The 22,885-nt window shown below is 37.8% G+C and overlaps 1 protein-coding gene across 1 annotated transcript in view; it reads right to left on the bottom strand.

Moving 5' to 3' along the window:
* LOC137633916 (serine-rich adhesin for platelets-like) overlaps positions 1-22,885 on the bottom strand; it is a 94,119-nt gene that overhangs the window by 54,210 nt on the left and 17,024 nt on the right. The window contains 3 exon segments of the mRNA XM_068366152.1: positions 4,912-5,357; positions 9,336-9,430; positions 11,896-12,225. Coding sequence (XP_068222253.1) covers positions 4,912-5,357; positions 9,336-9,430; positions 11,896-12,225 — 871 coding nt within the window.

Raw genomic sequence — 22,885 nt, 5'->3', positions numbered from 1 at the left:
CGTACTTTAAAACAATTAAGTTATTACAGAGAAATTACGTACTTTAACACAATTTAGTTAATTACGAGAAATTACGTACTTTAACACAATTTAGTTAATTACGAGAAATTACGTACTTTAACACAAATTAGTTGAATACGAGAAATTACGTACTTTAACACAAATTAGTTAATTACGAGAAATTACGTACTTTAAAACAATTTAGTTAATTGCAAAAAATTACGTACTTTAAAACAATTAAGTTATTACAGAGAAATTACGTACTTTAACACAATTTAGTTAATTACGAGAAATTACGTACTTTAACACAATTTAGTTAATTACGAGAAATTACGTACTTTAACACAATTTAGTTGAATACGAGAAATTACGTACTTTAACACAATTTAGTTAATTACGAGAAATTACGTACTTTAACACAATTTAGTTAATTACGGAGAAATTACGTACTTTAACACAATTTAGTTATTACAGAGAAATTACGTACTTTAACACAATTTAGTTAATTACGAGAAATTACGTACTTTAACAAAATTTAGTTAATTATGAGAAATTACGTACTTTAACAAAATTTAGTTAATTACGAGAAATTACGTACTTTACCACAATTTAGTTAATTACGGAGAAATTATGTACTTTAACACAATTTAGTTAATTACGAGAAATTACGTACTTTAACACAATTTAGTTGAATACGAGAAATTACGTACTTTAACACAATTTAGTTAATTACGGAGAAATTACGTTCTTTAAAACAATTAAGTTATTACGGAGAAATTATGTACTTTAAAACAATTTAGTTAATTACGAGAAATTACATAATTTAACACAATTCAATTAATTACGTACTGTAACTTATCACAATTAAGTTAATAACTTACAGCAACTTGAAACAGTTTACTTCATTACGTATTGTTAATCAACGCAACTCAGTTAATTACGTACTGTAACTTATCACAATTTGGTTATTTACGTACTAAAATTCCACACGATTTACTTCATTACATACTGTTATTTAACACAACTCAGTTAATTGCGTACTGTAATTTAAAACAAATAAGTTAATTACGTACTGTAATTCAACACAATTTAGTTCATTACATACCGTTATCTAACATAAATCAGTTAATTGCGTACTGTAATTTAAAACAAATAAGTTAATTACGTACTGTAATTCAACACAATTTAGTTCATTACATACCGTTATTTAACATAAATCAGTTAATTGCGTACTGTAATTTAAAACAATTTAGTTAATGTATCGTAATTCAACATAAATCAATTAAACAATGTAATCAACACAATGCATTTAATTACGTACAGTAATTCAAGACAATTCATTTAATTATGTAATGTAATCAACACAATTCAGTTACTTACGCACAGTGATTCAAGATAATTCATTTAATTACGTAATGTAATCAACACAATTCAGTTAATTACGTAGAGAAATTCAAGACAATTCATTTAATTATGTAATGTAATCAACACAATTCAGTTAATTACGCACAGTGATTCAAGACAATTCATTTAATTACGTAACGTAATCAACACAATTCAGTTATTTACGTAAAGTGATTCAAGACAATTCATTTAATTCCGTAATGTAATCAACACAATTCATTTAATTCCGTAATGTAATCAACAAAATTTTAGCTAATTACATACAGTGATTCAAGACAATTCATTTAATTCCGTAATGTAATCAACACAATTCATTTAATTCCGTAATGTAATCGACAAAATTTTAGCTAATTACATAGTGATTCAAGACAATTCATTTAATTCTGTAATGTAATCAACACAATTCATTTAATTACGTAATGTAATCAACAAAATTTTAGCTAATTACATACAGTGATTCAAGACAATTCATTTAATTCCGTAATGTAATCAAGACAATTCATTTAATTACGTAATGTAATCAACACAATTCAGTTATTTACGTACAGTGATTCAAATGCAATTCAGTTTAAAGTTCATTTTAACATTCCAGAAGCTACTTCATACATAAAACTGCCAAGGTACGGATGTGGTTTGGATGCACGGTCGGAGAAAAAAACAAAAAGGTTTCCTCCGACACAATCGGGTTAAAGTGAGCATACAATTGTGCAATCATTGCGATTCTATTTAGCCGTGTTGAGCATGAAGACCGACGTGCTAATTGCTTTTTGTATCTGTACAACTATCAATGTTGATAAAATCTCATTTTGGATCAAAAAATAGTTTATGATAGTCATCTTCATCATTTCGCTCTGTTCCCCTGAAAGGTTTACTTTAGCTAGACGAAACAGGGAGGGTGAAAAGCTACAATAACCGCAAACAGCATCTAACCCTTTTACCCCCAAAGGACGTACTGGTACGTTTCACAAAACCCATCCCTTTACCCCCATGGACGTACCGGTACGTCCTTGCAAAAAATTGCTATAAAATTTTTTTATTTTATTTTTGATAATTTTTTGAGAAAATTCAGGCATTTTCCAAGAGAATGAGACCAACCTGACCTCTCTATGACAAAAATTAAGCCTGTTAGAGCAATTTAAAATAAATATACTGCAAAATGTGCTGGGAAAAAAATAACCCCCTGGGGGTTAAGGGTTGGAAATTTCCAAATAGCCAGGGGGTAAAAGGGATAGGCCTAATGATAATCATCTTCATCATTTCGTTCTGTTCCCCGGAAAGGTTTACTTTAGCTAGACGAAACAGGGAGGGTAAAAAGCTACAAAAACAACAAACGGCATCTAATAACCAAAATGAGATTTTCCCAACGGCTAAATCTATGACACGCTAGGTAAATAACACGTGGAGAACACAGGTTTGTCACAACATTAAAGATTATATACAGTGCATTACATACACACATTACTGCCTTACGTAGCAAAGTCGAGAGGCTCTTCTTGTAGGATCTCGCGTTCTCCGCCATCGACACAAACAAGCATGATCGTCATTGAGAAAGTGTCCACCTAATCAATGATACAAGACTGAATTTGACAATTATACTCAATGACTTAATTGATTTGTTGGTCTTGGGCACGTCTCAATCGCTTGTTAGCAATTTATGTGAAGATATTATTCCCACCTTGGATATTCATGAGCAAAAGCAAGAGAGTTTTGTCAACGATGAAATAAACGTTAACCCCAGTGTCTAAATATAAAATCTACCCCATTGTTTAATTATAAAATAACCCTCTTAGAAGATGTTACCTAACGGATTGCCCTCTTGCCCACAGAGAAAACTAGATCCAACAATAAGTGCCTCCGATGCTACCTCTAGTCAATTTAAAAAAAAACTTGATGGTAAAATTAAAATCCTATTCGTCAATAACTTTCCATAATATTTCCTATTTGTCGTCAGTCTTGTTTGGCTTTCAACATCGGTGTCATTTAAAATGCCGTCCGATGGACAGGAAATGAAAAAGTAAAAATTGATATCTTAAGAGATATATCTTAGGTACATAAATTAAGACAAAGTAACCAATATAATTCATTGACTTTATGATGAAATTCAGTGATCTCAATGTTTTAACCTCGAGAAAATCACGAACTGAAATTAGTAGAATACTCGTCCCATTATTCTATATGTAAATTTTAAACTGTCATGTATTACTGAATAAATCTTTCAAATAAATGTACTACCAGCTTCATCTGTGGTGGATAATGTGGGAGGGTGGGCTGTGGCACCCTAGCAGTACCAGCTGAACTTGGTTGAGTCCCTTGTTAGGCTGGGAGGAACGTAGAGAGTAGAGGTCCCCTTTTTTGTTTTTGTTTCATTTGTTGATGTCGGCTACCCCCCAAAATTGGGGGAAGTGCCTTGGTATATGTATGTATGTATGTATAGCCTTACTAAAGCTTTACTTATCCTAGCTAGGGACTTGATCAAAAAGCTTTCTTCGTCTGCATTAACCTACGATACGTCACCAATCCATACTTCTCACAGGTAAGTAGATACAAGAACTTTATAGTCAGCTCGGAAATCTATCGGAAACTTAAGTCATACACCCGCACTCGCTTAAAATAGATTAGAAATTTCAGATACAACTAAGAATCTTACAAAGAAATCTATGTAGAATTTCACAGACAGCCATGAATTCTAGTCACTCGCAAGCAGCCAATCTGAAAGTTCACAAACATAGCCAGGAACGACACGAAAAAAAACTAAGATAAAAAGAAATATAAAAAATACAGCCATTTTGGACAATCTCACGTCCTGTCAATCTGGATTTTTTAAATATTTATCAAACTATTCAGGAATACATCGTACTGAGCCCCAGGAATCAAACAAGGCTACGTCATGTACCGATCCAAGTTCTAGTTAGTACTAGGATTTGAACTTCTCACTTCTAGTTAGTATTGTGACTTGAACCTATCATTTCTAGCTAATATTGGAACTTGAACCTATCATTTCTAGCTAATATTGGAACTTGAACCTCTCACTTCTAGCTAATACTGGAATTTGAACCTCTCATTTCTAGTTAGTATTGGGATTTGAACTTCTTTCTAATTAGTCCTGGGACTTTGACCACTCATTTCTAGTTAATTAAAGGACTTGACCCTAACTGAAATTAAAACTGGAATTCATACGCAACTACTTTCCGAGACTCAACTCTCAACGCTAGTCTCGAGGGACTCCTGGAAAATCAAAATCGACGTTGAATTTGGAACACCGTCGATGAAACCCTGTCTCGTCTTGTCTAGTAAGCTGTAACCCTGCAACGTACGTCATATTCTAAGTCACGTAACGTCATTATTCCAAGTCGCGTAACGTCACGTTGATACTCGATCACAATTATCAAAATAAGAGCTTTTCCTGCGTCTCAATGATCTCCCCCAGGTCGGTAAGGAATTCGTTAAAGTCCTCTTCGAAGGATTTCTCCTCGGAGTCTACATCCGGAAGAGGCGATTGGGACCTACCTGATGGGGGAGGAGGGGGTGTGCTTGGTGGTGTCGTCTCCTCCTCCTCTTCCTCTTCCTCCTCCTCCTCAGGGGGTGTTTGAGGAGAAAGAGGAGGCTTGAGGGGGGTGCTAGCAGCCTGATGCTCTACACTACTCAGGGAAGACACAGAACTGACGTGGGAGGAAGCGGGAGAGGGAGACCGCACGACGTCCTGGCCCGCCACCTCCGCCCTCGCGTCGTCGTCCTCCGCAGGCGCGGGAGATTCGGACTCCTCCTCCGGAATGGCCGAAGGCAAGTCTTCAGTGCGTGCAGTCGGCGGTGGTTTAGGGGGAGGCGGAGCCCGTCTCTTGCTCCGGGAGACGAGGGAGAGGCTGGAGGTGGACGTGACCGAGGTCAGGTTCGTGGGGTGGGAAGACTGCGGGAGACGCGTGGCTTCGACGCTGCTGACTTCCGACCCCGAAGGACTGAAAGATAAATAGAGTGAGAAATTCATATATAACAGATTTTAAGCCTTTTACCCCCAATGGCCGTACTGGTACGTTTCACAAAACTCATCCCTTAACCCCCATGGACGTACCGGTACGTTGTTGCAAAAAGCTGCTATTTGCATTTTTTTTCCATACTTTTAATAACTGTAAGAGAAACTTCAGGCATTTTCCAAAATAATGAGACCAACCTGACATCTCTATGACGAAAATTAAGGCTGTCAGCGCGATCTAAAAAAAAAAAATATTATGAAAGGCGCTTGAAAACGGAAAACGCCTGGGGGTTAAGGGTGGGAAAGTTCCAAATAGCATTGGGGTAAAAGGGTTAATAAATAACGAAGATATTCTAACATTATAAGCTTTTACCAAAACAGGGCATTTTGTCAGATTGTCACCACAGGCTTTCGTCTAAAAGACAACTTATTCTAATAAAATCAACCATACATATATATTACCTTAGTCTAAATATTATCTGCAATAGCTATTATTCCTTACGTACATAAAAGATTTCTGTACTTTACACATTTAACCAAAGCAAATATTAGCTGTGGCACCCTAGCAGTACCAGCTGAACTCGGTTGAGTCCCTTGTTAGGCTGGGAGGAACGTAGAGAGTAGAGGTCCCCTTTTTGTTTTGTTTCATTTGTTGATGTCGGCTAACCCCCAAAATTGGGGGAAGTGCCTTGGTATATGGATGTATGTATGTAAATATTAGCTTTACTCCAAAAACTAACATGCCCTGTCCAAAAGCATCAAGACTGACCATCGCATAAGTTGTCTCTGCTTCACCGTGGCTCGCTTCCCTCACAAGTAAACGTAATCTCATTGCTCTTCTGAGCATACATACCCAAGGTTTGGGTAGATGGATGGAGTGAAGAAAGCTCTAGGTGATAGGACAGATGTGAGAGGGGCAAGAGAGCGTGCTAGAAATGGGAATAAAAGGCGAGCGATTGTGACGCAGTTCCGGTAGGCCCTGCTGCTTCCTCCGGTTGCCTTGGATGACCGCGGAGGTAGCAGCAGCAGGGGATTCAGTGTTATGAAGCTTCATCTGTGGTGGATAATGGAGGAGGGTGGGCTGTGGCACCTTAGCCCTTTTACCCCCAAAGGATGTACTGGTACGTTTCACAAAACTCATCCCTTTACCCCCATGGACGTACCGGTACGTCCTTGCAAAAAAATGCAATAAAATTTTTTTTTTTCATATTTTTGATAATTTTTTGAAAAAATTCAGGCATTTTCCAAGAGAATGAGACCAACCTGACCTCTCTATGACAAAAGTTAAGGCTGTTAGAGCAATTTAAAAAAAATATACTGCAAAATGTGCTGGGAAAAAAATTTTGTCATAGAGAGGTCAGTTTGGTCTCATTCTCTTGGAAAATGCCTGAATTTTTTCAAAAAATTATCAAAAATATGAAAAAAAAAAATTTTATAGCATTTTTTTGCAAGGACGTACCGGTACGTCCATGGGGGTAAAGGGATGAGTTTTGTGAAACGTACCAGTACGTCCTTTGGGGGTAAAAGGGTTAACTTTTGAAACCAATCGCATAACTTTCATACAATAATATCTAAATGCAAAATACGGATTGATTAAAAGGATTAAAAAAATATATTAAAATTATCTAAAGCTTATGATGTAAACCAATACTAAGTATAAATTTTTTCAACTTCAGCTGAACTCGGTCGAGTCCCTTGTTAGCCTGGGAGGAACGTAGAGAGTAGAGGTCCCCTTTTTGTTTTGTTTCATTTGTTGATGTCGGCTACCCCCCAAAATTGGGGGAAGTGCCTTGGTATATGTATGTATGTATATCTCTTAAAGGTTTGCCGTGGAGAAAATGTGTCCTCTTTAGATTAAAAACCGGACAATTGACTAAAACATGTTTGATATCTTTAGTCACTTGACAGTTATTACGAACAGGGGCCTGTTTCCCTAAAGCAGTGGTTCCCAACCTTTTTCCTGTCATTTTCCCCCTGTACCCAGTGCAACCCTCCAGATTTCCCCCTTCATGTGTATGAGGGAAAGAGTAGTTGAAACACACTGTGACGACTTATTCATTCATTTTCCCATTATACAAATATACTGATAAACAAATAGTTATAGAGTAAAATGGATGGAGAGCGGTTAGTTTTACTAACCGCTTAGACATAGAGCTATGAGGTTAGTTGTTACTAACCGCTTTCCATCCATTTTACTCTTCAACTATTTGTTTATCAGTATATGGAGAGCAGCTAGTAGCAAAATAAAAGGACTTTTGTTTATTCTTCCAATTCAAAATTGAATTAGTGAGAAGGTTGAGGCTGCTTCTTGTGCACCAGTGTATCAATATCAGGGCTAGCTTTGTCACCTGATATCTTTTTTAGTTAGTAGGTAGTGTAATTATTTCCCACCTGGTAGCTTCAAATTTCCCCTCAGGGGGAAATTTCCCCCAGGTTGGGAACCACTGCCCTAAAGCATTTGAAATTAGAAATGGACAACGCGACAATTCAAGATGTCCTCCTCAGCTGATCTCGCACCACCAAATGAAGAAACGGAGAAGTGCGGAGACGTTCTCCAGGATTCCTGGAGTGGAAGGACTTTCAGGGAAGATCCGGACCCATTGCTAAATAATGGATCACTTACATCCAAATGGTCCTGCTTCTTAGAAGGTACATACAAGGCAGTGAGCTGGAAGTAGGAAGGACACTACCTTATCTGTGCTCTGCTGGTCACAGACAATATGCAAATTGTTCCAATCTACCTGAAAGAGATGGTAGCGTTCTCTAACAAATAGAGTGTATAAGGCATTCCTGAAAGGCAACGGAAGCCAAGGGTATAGTGCAGAATCATAGGACAAGGAACAAATACATCTAAACAGTGCCCTATCTGGCATCCGTTTCTCAATGGGCCAAGAAAATGGCAAACAGGATCTCCACATGTAAAACTAAAATGACAATGAAAGCTTTAAGAATGTCCTCGAAGATATAATATTGTTTACAATATTTCATTATCCTAATACAGTATAACTTTTCATTTACTTGGATTTGTCTTTGCTCTGAATGCTTGCAAATAGAGGAACTTCTATCTCTAAGGAGGGAAACCAAGGTGATTCTGGAGTGTCCACGAGAAGGAAGAGAGGAAAGCAGTGCTGTTTAGCCTGACTGAATGTGCATGTTCGACCCAGTACTAGAAAGTGTATCCATAAGCAAGTCATCTCCCCTGGTTGGGCCAGCACTCAGTTCACTGTAAAACAATGCCCCCCCTCCCCCCTCTCTCTCTCTCTCTCTCTCTCTCTCTCTCTCTCTCTCTCTCTCTCTCTCTCTCTCGCATGAACGAAGAGAAAGGTAGATTGTAGTCTCAAAGGACTCATGAACTTCTGCCATCATTCTTCGGAGCAGGGACAATGGGGGAATCTACCGAACAGGCAGAAAGAGGATCAATTCTTCTTTCTCCCAGCCTTCTACAGAGTCGAGGTCTTGGAGACCAACGATGACACTCCCATGGAGGAAGAGACCACAGGGGCTTTTTAACAAGTCACAGACACCACAAAGCCTCCATGTGTGTACGCAGCGGGCAAAACCTCTTTGAAGAGCCACCGACTTCCATTCTCAATAAGGGGATGACTGAGAGCAGTTCTATACCCAGAAATAAGCACAAACATGATGAGGATCAATTGCAGGTTTGGACATAAGCCCGCTATGGATCTTACTACTTTTAACCAGACACAAATGTGTATTCATAAATTTTTCTACTTAATTTGAAATGAGGAAGAAAAGGAACAGCCAGAAATTTGAAAGCTGGGAAGAGTATGTCTCTGATGCTTGCAGCCGAAATCAGAAGTGTTAGTCTTGAAGACAACAAGGTGAACAGTCCTTCCCCACATCACCCATCTGTATTTATAACCACCTCGTTAAGTTCTAATGGACGATGATGTGTTTCGTGTAAGAACAAAGACGGTAACATCGGAAGGAACGAGGGCCTCACCTGGCATAGGGCGATTGATCGTCATACTCGCCGAATCCAGAAGCATCGGAACTTTGAGTCTTGCAGCGTGTTTCGAAGACAGCACTCTCGGAGGTCTGAAACAAGGGAGGTTATAAGAATTTCAAAAGGAAACACATCGTTAAAACGTCATTCAGATTCTACATTGATACCTAAATATCATTAAGTTTTGTCCACAGATTCTACAATTCAGTCCAGTCCAAAGATTACAGATAGAAAGCCTCAACGTCGTTTTCATCACACTTCTTGAATCGCTAAAACAACACGTTCAAAACGCGTTTGTATTAACCCTTTTACCCCCAAAGGACGTACTGGTACGTTTCACAAAACACATCCCTTTACCCCCATGGACGTACTGGTACGTCCTTGCAAAAAAATGCTATAAAATTTTTTTTTTCATATTTTTGATCATTTTTTTTTTAGAAAATTCAGGCATTTTCCAAGAGAATGAGACCAACCTGACCTCTCTATGATGAAAATTAAGACTGTTAGAGCAATTTAAAATATATATACTGCAAAATGTGCTGGGAAAAAAATAACCCCCTGGGGGTTAAGGGTTGGAAATTTCCAAAGAGCCTGGGGGTAAAAGGGTTAAAACATCTTTCAGTCTGGTCAACAGATTCTACATTGATACCAAAATATCATTCAATCTGGTCGAAGGAACCTACACCATTAGTAAAACCTCATACAGTCTGGTCTAAAGATTCTAATTCGCTAACAAAACGTCATGGAGAGCCTCAACGCCGTTTTCATCACACTTCTGGAATCGCTAAAACAACACGTTCAAAACGCGATTGTATTAACTAACAAAAAGGCTGTAACTTATACACAATATTACAATGCAATTTCTTTTAGCATGTAAGATCCAATTTCAACATAAAGATGATCATATTTCCTCGACATATGAATTAATATGGGACAATAAATGCTTTTCTGAGAGTTGACTTTTATCTTTGCAAAATTACTCAATCATTTTTCATTGTATTTCCTCTTACCATTAGTCAAAAACCATCCAAAAGATAATTTTGATAATTAAACTAGAATCAATAATTATCAGAACGTTTTCAATCATTTCAATAGTTTGCATATAAAAGAAAAGATTATTTTAAGAGGTATAAATAGCCTAGTTTTACGTTAATCACATTCTCCATCATTCTTCTATCAACACTAACGTCTTTTTATTAGTAATTTCAATAAAGTCTTAAGTAATGATTTAATATTTAATACTTGAGGAACAGAGGATTCAATTGACTATAAATTTACTCTCTTGTGAAATAATCGTTATCAGTTGTCACAAGATAACCCGGAGCCTTTGTATATCAGCGGACAGTTCCCCTAGCGTGCATAAAAATTGGACGTCGAATAACCTAACCTTTCTCCCCTAACTTGACCTGCAAGCCGTGGCCTTACCTACTTACCTAACGGACCCCTGCGACTCCCCTTACACTGCCGTATTCTAAGTCAGCCGTTGTCATACATACAGGTGGCCACTATCATACATACACCTCGATAACCATAGTCTTTTTAAGCCTTAATCTGTATTATTATTATAATTATCATCACTAGCCAAGCTACAACCCTAGTTGGAAAAGCAAGATGCTATAAGCCCAAGGGCTCCAACAGGGAAAAATAGCCCAGTGAGGAAAGGAAATAAGGAAAAAAATAAATGATGAGAATAAATTCACAATGTATCATTCTAAAAACAGTAACAACGTCAAAACAGATATGTCCTATATAAACTATTAACGTCAAAACAGATATGTCCTATATAAACTATTAACAACGTCAAAAACAGATATGTCATATATAAACTATACTATAATAATACGGTGAAATAACATTCTAAGTGATAAACCTACGATAACATCAGCTACTTCTGGTGACCTATTCTTGTTGGCGAGAATCTGTTCCGAGCCTCGAGTCATTTGTTTCGAAATACTTTCCTCAATATCTATGGTCACTTATCTATTCTTCTCTCTCTCTTTCTTACAGATAGCTCATCCCTCTGATAATAACAAGATGCCTAAGTACAACGTAGTTAGTTTTAAGCCTCTGGCCTATTCTACGTCTTTAGCCCGCTGATCTCGCTGCTACCACGATAAGGCGAATTAACGTTCATAGAGAGAGAATTTACCTGCAACTATTCTAATAGTTCATTACTTCTTTGGTAGTTTGTTTATTTCCTTTCCTTATTGGACTATCTTTTCCCTGTTGGAGCCCTTGGGCTTATAGCACCCTGCTTTACAAACTAGGGTTGAATCTTAGCTAGTAATAATATCAATAATACTACTGTAATACCATAATATGGTTTTGGAGAAGAAATTATTAGCGATTTACCTTACAATTCTAAAACATTCAGTCTATTGTAAATACAAGTTCTCATCTTTATATCCAGGCAGGTGGTTCCTATCTAAGGGGACTTACAACCCTTGCATACCTCCCTATCTAGGTGGACTTAGTACTCTTGCATACCTCCGTATCTAGGGGGACTTAGTACTCTTGCATACCCTCCTATCTAGGGGGACTTAGTACCCTCACATACCTTCCCATTCGAGTGTCTCTCGTTCTTGAAGTCGGCGGCGGCCTTTCCTTCATTGTAGGATCCTTGCTGGGGCGGGTGGACGGGCGGCGGGGCAGGAGCCTGTCTCTTCCTACTCTTTCCGGCGAGGTTCAGGGCAGACGGCGGCCTCGACAAGGGAGGGGGAGGCGCCGGGGGTCCTTGGACGTGGGTGCTGTTGGTTAGGGTTGCTGACGAGGAGGCGGGGGAGAGGGGACGTGACGTCGGACGCCCGTCCGTGGATTCGTCGGAGCGGGCCGGACTCACGGACCTCTCGCCGGCGCTACCCGATGAAAGGCTGCTCTCGCCCGCGGACTGGGGAGAAAAAGTAAAGTCAGTCTGATGCTGCTGTGTTATCGACTAGCACAACACAAAAGCAATTTATCTATTTATATAAAATGTATCTTCATTAATCAGGTTCTCTAAAACATTATAGGAACTTATCTCCCTGCTTATGAAGATCAAGAATTTGGGCCACTTAAATGAAAAGGGCTAAATTTTCTTGCTTAAAAGGGTCTAGAATTTGGGCCATTTAAAGAGAAAGGGGTCAGTCAGTAGGTAGCTACAGACCAGATGAATAACTTGGTTTCAACTCATTGCTGTAGAAATTCCCTCGTGAGATCTGGATAAATTAGTTATCCCCTTATCTTTATCTTTTTAATTAAAATAAACTCATAACCTTCAATAAATTACATAAATTGACTTACCCGAGTTAACCATTTACCCCCAGGCTATTTGGAACTTTCCAACCCTTAACCCCCATGGGGTTATTTTTTTTCAAGCACATTTTGCAGTATATTTTTTTAAATTGCTCTAACAGCCTTAATTTTTGTCATAGAGAGGTCAGGTTGGTCTCATTCTCTTGGAAAATGCCTGAAGTTTCTCAAAAAATTATAAAAAATATGCAAAAAAAAATTTAAATAGCCTTTTTTTGCAAGGACGTACTGGTACGTCCATGGGGGTAAAGGGATGAGTTTTGTGAAATGTACCAGTACGTCCTTTGGGGGTAAAAGGGTTAATAGACTTTCATGATTTATTCTAATGACATACATAGATTTCTTACTAAAGCAAAACTACATAAACATAATCACCAATGTAATGCCTATTAATTACTGAATCATAGAAATACATTACTAAATACTTAAGATACATAAAGACAATGCTGTACTTTCTCAGTTACATAAAGTCATACACAGCAACATAATAGCAAGTTATATAAGGCTAGCAAATTTAGAACGGATAGCAAACAGCGTAGCTCTTATTACCGAGTACGGCTGTTTCCTCTAAGAAAATACGGCTCTGGAGAAAGATAAGGCCAATGTAGCATCTTCAACGATGAAGTAAATAAATTCTAAGCATCATGGTACGATAGATCCTCATTTTACAAGCTTAATAGGGTCCAAGAAGCTGTTCGCAAGTCGAATTCTAAGAGTTTTATTCCCGCTACGACCCAGTTGTGGAATGATCTTCCTAATCGGGTAGTTGAATCGGTAGAACTTCAGAAGTTCAAACTCGCAGCAAATGTTATGTTGAACAGACTGACTTAAGTCTCTTTTTATAGTTTATATAAGATCTGTTTTAATGTTGTTATTGTTCTTGAAATACGTTATTTTAATTGTTCATTACTTCTCGTATACAGTAGTGAAGAAAGCTCTGGGTGATAGGAGGATAGATGTGAGAGAGGCAAGAGAGCGTGCTAGAAATAGGAATGAATGGCGAGCGATTGTGACGCAGTTCTGGTAGGCCCTGCTGCTTCCTCCGGTGCCTTAGATGACAGCGGAGGTAGCAACAGTAGGGGATTCAGCGTTATGAAGCTTCATCTGTGGTGGATAACGGGGGAGGGTGGGTTGTGGCACCCTAGCAGTACCATCTGAACTCGGTTGAGTCCCTTGTTAGGCTGGCAGGAACGGAGAGAGTAGAGGTCCCCTTTTTTGTTTTGTTTCACTTGTTGATGTCGACTACCCCCAAAAATTGGGGGAAGTGCCTTGGTATATGTATGTATTTCCTCGCTGGGGTATTTTTTCCCTGTTGGAGGCCTTACAGAGATTACAGCACCCAGCTTTTCCAACCAAGATGAATTTTGTTAAATTTATTATTATTATTATTACTTACTAAGCTACAACCCTAGTTGGAAAGGCAGTATATCAGATTACTGTATTACAAATGTTGTTTTGCTTACTGTTTTAAATTATATAATATTTTGTTACAATATTTCATCTTATTACAGTACACGAACTTTTGAAATTTATTTGAAATTTATGATTATGGTTGGATTTGTGATCGTACCAGAATGTTTGCAAGTTAACCCTTTGGAAATTTCCAACCCTTAACCCCGAGGGGTTATTTTTTCCCCAGCACATTTTGCAGTATATTTTTTTTAAATTGCTCTAACAGCCTTAATTTTTGTCTTAGAGAGGTCAGGTTGGTCTCATTCTCTTGGAAAATGCCTGAATTTTCTCAAAAGATTATCAAAAATATGAAAAAAAAAAATTCATAGCATTTTTTTTTGCAAGGACGTACCGGTACGGCCATGGGGGTAAAGGGATGCCTTTTGTGAAACGTACCAGTACGTCCTTTGGGGGCAAAAGGGTTAAGAACGTTCTATTATATCGTATGTGTGTACACAAAACATTCTATCGCAAAAGTAAATAGAACTGGAAGCAAACGAACTGATAATCCAAGTCATGATGAAATAAAAACGATGTGACAAATGATAAGAGAGAGAGATAGCGAACCAATTTACGTCAATTGCGTAAGAACATTTACGACGATAACCACAGCCTTAATCAGTGACCCCATTAAATGGCATTAATGTTTTAAAGGTCACTCATGAATGGCAGAGGCAAGGGACGGTGACATTGCCCTATCAAGCAGGACAATGCCCTAGAGACTGACCATATTATTATTTTTATCATTATTACTCGCCAAGCTACGACCCTAGTTGGAAAAGCAGAATGCTGTAAGCCCAGGGGCCCCACCAGGGAAAATAGCCCAGTGAGGAAAGGAAACATGGAAAAATAAAATATTTTAAGGAGAGTAACGATATAAAAATAAATATTTCCTACATAAACTTTAACAAAACAAGAGGAAGAGAAATCAGATAGAATAGTGCGCCTGAGTGTACCCTCAATATGATCAGCGCCCAAGCCCCTCTCCACCCAAGCCAGGACCAAGGAGGGCCAGGCCATGGCTGCTGATGACTCAGCGGATAGACCTATAGGCTCCCTTAAACCCCATATCCTTAGCTCACAAGGATGGTAAGGTTGCAGCGACCAAAGGAACTAATGAGTTTGAGCAATTCATGTAATTTACAAATATATAGTTTCGAAGTTCAATGTTGTCACTGATCTTAACCCTTTTACCCCCAGGCTATTTGGAACTTTCCAACCCTTAACCCCCAGGGGTTATTTTATTTCAAGCACATTTTGCAGTATATATTTTTTAAATTGCTTTACCGGCCTTAATTTTCTTCATAGAGAGGTCAGGTTGGTCTCATTCTCTTGGAAAATGCCTCAAGTTTCTGAAAAAATTATCAAAAATATGCAAACAAAAATATAAATAGCAGTTTTTTGCAAGGACGTACCGGTACGTCCATGGGGGTAAAGGTATGTGTTTAGTGAAAAGTACCAGTACGTCCTTTGGGGGGTAAAAGGGTTAATATATTTCATATATTCTTCTTAATTATTTCTCACACAATGCATATAGTTTATTCATTATTTCCCCCCTTTCCTTTCCCCACTGGGCTATTTTCCCCTATTCGAGCCTTTGGGCTTGTAGCGTCCTGCTTTTCCAACAAGGGTTGTAGCTTGGATATCATTATTAATAATAACAACTAGAAAAACACTCAGAGTGCAGACCTCCACCACGGCAATTTATTTCTCAAAACCAGCTTGCCTTTCCCAGAATCAACTTAGAACGTAAGCGTGTTTGAAGCCTGCGTGTTAACTATGAGCGAACTTGGGGTAAATTCGGTCGACATTTTTCTCAACCTTGACCTTTGACCTAGGACTTTATTGAATACCTTCAACGTCTCAACATAAGAATTAATTTCTGAAAGTTTCACTAATCTATGAGTAAAATTCTGGCCAGGAAGTTGTTCACAAACAAACAAACAAACAAACAGGGGCGAAAACATAACCTCCTTCCAACTATGTTGGTGGAGGAGTAATAAAGGTGATGATGAGATATCTCTTATCTATATTATCTATAAAGTTCTCAAAAACTGAGTTTTTTAATCTAATCCACATTGACCTCATTATCCGATCTTTCATTAAATGCGAATTATAAAACGATTAATTTTCATACCAACAAAACTAGAGTGAAAATACGAAGTAAAGATATTTATATAAACTGTTGGAACCTAGATATATGTCTACTTTAGGCCTTTAGGCTCCAGAGCCTTTAAATATGCGGCCCCGAGACTATAAAATAAGCTCCCACAAAACATTAAAATGATTGAAGACATTAAGGCTTTCAAGAGGAAATTGAAGACTTTCTTATTTCACGAGTCCTTTGACAGTGACGATTTAACAGTAAATGCACAATACGCGATATGAAACGTTGAAATACTCCGAACGAGCAAGGTAAAACGACAGTGGAGGTCCTGTAGAGAGTAGGCTTCCCCTGCTGTATGGGACCGGAAAAGCAGCCATCAAAGTTAAGTAAACTCGAGCAACAAGACTGCGGAAGCGAGATGTTCCGAGTCCAAAGAACTGCACGAAGCCGCTGCAGAAAGCCGCCCTTCGTGAATATAATAAACGAGAATAAACTTACACATAGATAAGTGGGGGAAGCCAGAAAAGTGGCCCGGAGTCGAGACGGGTCTTTAAAAGCTCAGGCTGAAGAATTATCAACGTCGTAATCAGATTAGATAAGCCTTACGTGTACGGTAACCTGATTTAGATCAAGTGACAGAAAGCTTTCAGAGCGAAATCTAAATGCACTGACAGCTCACGATTAACAAATATCACTGAATTTCTTAACCCTTTTACCCCCAGGCTCTTTGGAACTTTCCAACCCTTAACCCCCAAGGGGTTATTTTTTTCCCAGCACATTTTGTAGTATATTTTTTTTTAAATTGCTCTAACAGCCTTATTTTTTCTCATAGAGAGGTCAGGTTGGTCTCATTCTCTTAGAAAATGCCTGAATTTTCTCAAAAAATTATCAAAAATATGAAAAAAAAAATTTTATAGCATTTTTTTGCAAGGACGTACCGGTACGTCCATGGGGGTAAAGGGATGGGTTTTGTGAAACGTACCAGTACGTCCTTTGGGGGTAAAAGGGTTAATATATATCGCCTTTCTATAAATATTATTGCCATTAACCCTCTTTCATTAGTCGCAAGCCTACGGACTGAGAATGGCTGCGACCGACTCCCATCGTTTAGGTCAATGGGAACAAAGTGGAATTTAATAGCCTGTGGCTATACGAATGAAACTCCGTTCTCGCTGATAAGGCGAGTACCCTAACCACTGATTCACCAAGACCTACGCAACGGAAATATATAAGGAGGTATTTCCTCTGAAATGATAAAAAAATAACAAATTTTTAAGTACTGTACTCTAATTTGTATTTAGTATACAAACCTGGAACTATTTCTAGGGGTATACTTTCAGCATAGCTGAAAGTATACCCTATAAATAGCAGAGGGTTTGTATCTAACCTGGAACTATTTCTAGGGGTATACTTTCAGCTACGCTTACAGTATACCCCCTATAAATAGCGGAGGGTTTGCATCTACGCCAGAACAAAACTACTTTATATAAACTGAGAACTTGTGACTTTCGCATCTACGGTGCTTTACAGATCCAGGAACACGGGGAACACGCATGGGGTTTTACGCAAAGGGAGAACAAAAAGGATAGTTTCAACCTGCAAATGGAGAGACAAAGACTAACGTGTGACGAGGGTAAACACAGTGCAGGGGGGACTAAACTAAACTGGCTCTTCGATCAGGGATGCGACAAGATTTGGACATAACCTGATCTTCTGATTGTAAGCGACTTTCAATTTATACTTGACGTCGTCAACGAACGAATCGCAAGTCCAAGCGAAGGAATTCTTCGCGTCGTCCACGATAGAATCGCAAGTCGTCGTGATAGAGTACTTGGCATCCATAATGACAGAGTCGCAGAAGTCAGTGACCGCGTCTTTGGCTTTCTGAGGGGAGAGAAGAGACAACGTTAACCCTGAATATTAGCGGAAGGGATTGGCAAGACACCGGAGACCTGAGGAAAGGGGTCGAAGGCCTGAGCACGGAATAACCTACTGTACGATGGTTAACCCTTTTACCCCTAGGCTATTTGGAAATTTCCAACCCTTTACCCCCAGGGGGTTATTTTTTTTCAAGCACATTTTGCAATATATTTTTTTCTAAATTGCTCTAACAGCCTTAATTTTTGACATAGAGAGGTCAGGTTGGTCTCATTCTCTTGGAAAATGCCTGAAGTTTCTCAAGAAATTATCCAAAATATGCAAAAAAAAATTTGAAATAGCATTTTTTTGCAAGGACGTATCGGTACGTCCATGGGGGTAAAGGGAAGAGTTTTGTGAAACGTACCAGTATATCCTTTGGGGGTAAAAGGGTCCAGTGACGTCAGCATCTATGCATTCTACGTGCAACTTTGAGGTAGGTATCAACGCTCTACATACAGTCTTGGGGTCATCGTGTAAGAGTCGAACTACTGTGAATTTAGTGACTGAGATAATAGTACCATACAACTGACCCTAAAACATTCGACGCCGAAGTAATTAAAGAAACCTTTCGCAATCAAATCCTAAAAGAAGTATGCACAGTACAGTATAGATAAACTGAAACATACATAGGAAAAAGGCTATGGTGCACGACAGATGTGTTATCACAGCTTCCTATACTTAACCCTTTTACCCCCAAGGGAAGGTTGAATTTCGAGCACATTTTGCTATATATTTTTTTGAAATTGCTCTAACAGCCTTAATTTTTATCATAGAGAGGTCAGGTTGGTCTCATTCTTTTGGAAAATGCCTGAAGTTTCTCATAAAGTTATCAAAAACATGTAAATAACAGTGTTTTGCATGAACGTACCGGTACGTCCTTTGGGGGCGAAAGGGTTAGTAAGTTCATTCCAAATAAAATTCTTACCAGGAATGAATGATCAATTCATAAGGTCATCCATCATTAAGACTGAACTGTGAGCTAGTTTGAAAAGACGATAGATCAAGAAAATTTACTATTCCAAACATGGAGCGATACCCTTGTCCCTATAGTAAAACGGTAAAGACACATTTGGGAAAACGAAGCACATTGATGAATTCCAAAGCCTTAACCCGTTTACCCCCCCCATAAGGTTAAATTTCGAGCCCATTTTGCTATATTCTTTTTAAATTGCTCTAACAGGCTTAATATTGGTCCTAAAGAGGTCAGGTTGGTCTCATTCTTTTGGAAAATGCCTGAAGTTTCTCATAAAATTATCAAAAATATGTAAAAACATGTAATTAACAGTGTTTTGCAAGAATGTACTGGTACATCCTTTGGGGGTGAAAGGGTAATCAACAAGCAAAAGAAACCGACGATAAACAATGTAACAATTCGATCCAGAAGCCTTGACCTATATCAGTCGAAGCATGTATGAAGATGTAGACATTGTTTTAAGGTCACCAATAGAAATATTGAGAAAATAAAGGTATAAATAGCCACTACAACAACAACTCATTTTCAAGTCTTTCCGAATTACCTAACCATTCCATTCTAATTACCGGGTACTATATTATTATTATTATTAATTGCTAAGCTACAACCCTAGTTGGAAAAGCAGAATGCTATAAGCCCAGGGGCTCCAACATGGAAAATAGCTCAGTGAGGAAAGGAAACAAGGAAAAATAAAATGTTTTGAGAACAGTAACATTAAAATAAATATTTCCCATATAAACTATAAAAATTTTAACCATACAATAAGAAGAGAAATTAGATAGAATAGTGTGCCCGAGTATACCCTCAAGCAAGAGAACTCTTAACCCAAGACAGTGGAAGACCATGGTACAGAGGCTATGGCAATACCCAAGACTAGAGGACAATGGTTTGATTTTGGAGATCCTTCTCCTAGAAGAGCTGCTTACCATAGGGGTAGTAGGTTGGCCAGGGCACCAGCCGCCCGTTGAGATACTACCGCTAGAGAGTTAGGGGGTCCTTTGACTGGCCAGACAGTACCATATTGGATCCTTCTCTCTGGTTACGGTTCTTTTCCTTTGCCTACACCGACACCGAATAGTCTGGCCTATTATTTACAGATTCTCCTCTGTCCTCATACACCTGACAACACTTTGAGATTACCAAACAATTCTTCTTCACCCAAGGGGTTAACTACGGCAATGTAATTGTTCAGTGCCTACTTTCCTCTTGGTAAGGGTAGAAGAGACTCTTTAGCTATGGTAAGCAGCTCTTCTAGGAGAAGGACACTCCAAAATCAAACCATTGTTCTCTAGTCTTGGGTAGTGCTATAGCCTCTGTACCATGGCCTTCCACTGTCTTGGGTTAGAGTTCTCTTGCTTGAGGGTACACTCAGGCACACTGTTCTATCTAGTTTCTCTTTCTCTTGTTTTGTTGAATTTTTTATTGTTTATATAGGAAATATTTATTTTAATGTTACTATTCTTAAAATATTTTATTTTTCTTTGTTTCCTTTCCTCACTGAGCTATTTTCCCTGTTGGGGCCCCTGGGCTTATAGCATCCTGCTTTTCCAACTAGGGTTGTAGCTTAGCATTTAATAATAATAATAATAATAATAATAATAATAAAGAGTCTCTTCTACCCTTACCAAGAGGAAAGTAGCCACTGAACAATTACAATGCAGTAGTTAACCCCTTTTAAATTAATACTTATGCAGTTCTAAAGACTGTTTGAGCAGCCTCTAACTTATGAAGTCTTTAGAAAAGGATTTTTAAGCTTTACAATTCCACCTCTTAAACATACGTTAAATGTATTCTAAGCCTTCAAAATATAATAAAACTAAAAATTTAATTCATGACGTTCAACAATTAAGACTTTAAATTTCTAAACGATATTAAAGAAAAGCTATCGTAAATAAATTAAATTTCTGTTAACCCTTTTACCCCCGGGCTATTTGGAACTATCCAACCCTTAACCCCCAGGGGGTTATTTTTTTCCCATCACATTTTGCAGTATATATTTTTTAAATTGCTCTAACAGGCTTAATTTTTGTCATAGAGAGGTCAGGTTGGTCTCATTCTCTTGGAAAATATCTGAATTTTCTCAAAAATTATCAAAGTATGGAAAAAAAAATTTTTATAGCATTTTTTTGCAAGGACGTACCAGTACGTCCATGGGGGTAAAGGGATGGCTTTTGTGAAACGTACCAGTACGTCCTTTGGGGGTAAAAGGATTAAAGAAAACCTATAGTAAATATATAGATTAAATTTCTGTTAATACGACACTTTATATATTTTCTATTCATGTATAGCTCTTCCCACAAAAAAATCGCTCAATATTCATGCCTTCTCCATGATGAGACGCAATACTACACACTAGAAGTTTTATTCCACCTGTGACCATATTGTGGAATGCTCTACCTAACCTTAAGGTAGTTGAATCAGTAGCACTTCAAAAGTTCAAACTTGCAGTAAATGTTTTTATATTGAGACATTTTAATGTTTTTACTGTTCTTAGAATATATTTTAATTGTGCATTACTTTTAGTTTATTTATTTCCTTATTTTCTTTAATTTTTGGAGCCCTAAGGCTTATAGAATGCTAGTTTTAATTATCATTTGTTTATTTATTATATAACTTTGTTGACCGGTATCAAAGAATGCTCTGATGACATTATATATATATATATATATATATATATATATATATATATATATATATATTTATATATATATATATATATGAGAGAGAGAGGAGAGAGAGAGAGAGAGAGAGAGAGAGAGAGGAGAGAGAGAGAGGAGAGAGAGAGAGAGAGAGTAACATTTTAGTAAAAACTAGGTATTTCTGTGAAATTTTACACATAAAATTCATTATAAATATAACGATTGTATAAGTATAAGTAATCAAACAGTCAAATTAACAAGAGGTGATGTAAATACATCCAGATACTTAAAAAACCTAAAATTTATTTCTCAACATTGAATAAATTAAGTATCATAAGAATTATGACATTTGGAAACGAAAATAAATTTTAATTCAAAAAGCTATAGCCTAGCTTAATGTGTTTACTGGAGATTAAAAAGGACAAATAATAAGTTAAGTTTTATGCTATATATTATAAAGGTTTCTAAGCCTCTCTCTCTCTCTCTCTCCCTCTCAGTAGGTTGACTTTCAACTCGGAAAAAATTATTCTACATCAAAAAGAGATTTCTAAACACTTACAATACATATGAGAGAGAGAGAGAGAGAGAGAGAGAGAGAGAGAGAGAGAGAGAGAGAGAGAGAGAGAGAGAGAGAGAGAGAGTCTCATGTCCACCTTAGTACGTTGACTTTCAACTCGAAAAAAAAATGATTCTACAACATCAAAAAAGAGATTTCTAAACACTTACAATACATGAGGAGAGAGAGAGAGAGAGAGAGAGAGAGGAGAGAGAGAGAGAGAGAGAGAGAGAGGAGAGAGAGAGAGAGAGAGAGAGAGAGAGAGAGAGAGAGAGATATATAAACTAGCCTCTACGACCTAAGATCTCCTGACATTTATCTTCTATTAACCAGCTGTTTCGCCCACGACCAGCTGCACGGGCATTGACCAATCCCACTGCGACGCCATTTATCACATTTAAACCAACCACGGTGACCATGCCCACACGATATTGCCCACAGTGGGCCGGTTTTATGAACAGTTTGCTGTATTTAAGACCAGAACACGTGAGGACGGAGAGTCATGAGGACGAGATTCACTATTTGTAAACAAACTCTTCTTCTTCTTGTTTTACCAGGAAGGAATTCTAGACTTAAGGGATTTCTTTGCTTATTTCGCTTATTTCGCTTATT

The sequence above is a fragment of the Palaemon carinicauda genome, chromosome 43, assembly GCF_036898095.1.
Source record: "Palaemon carinicauda isolate YSFRI2023 chromosome 43, ASM3689809v2, whole genome shotgun sequence".
Lineage (NCBI taxonomy): Eukaryota > Metazoa > Arthropoda > Malacostraca > Decapoda > Palaemonidae > Palaemon > Palaemon carinicauda.
Note: the sequence above shows the minus strand (reverse complement) of the source record. Positions and strands in the feature narration are given on the sequence as shown.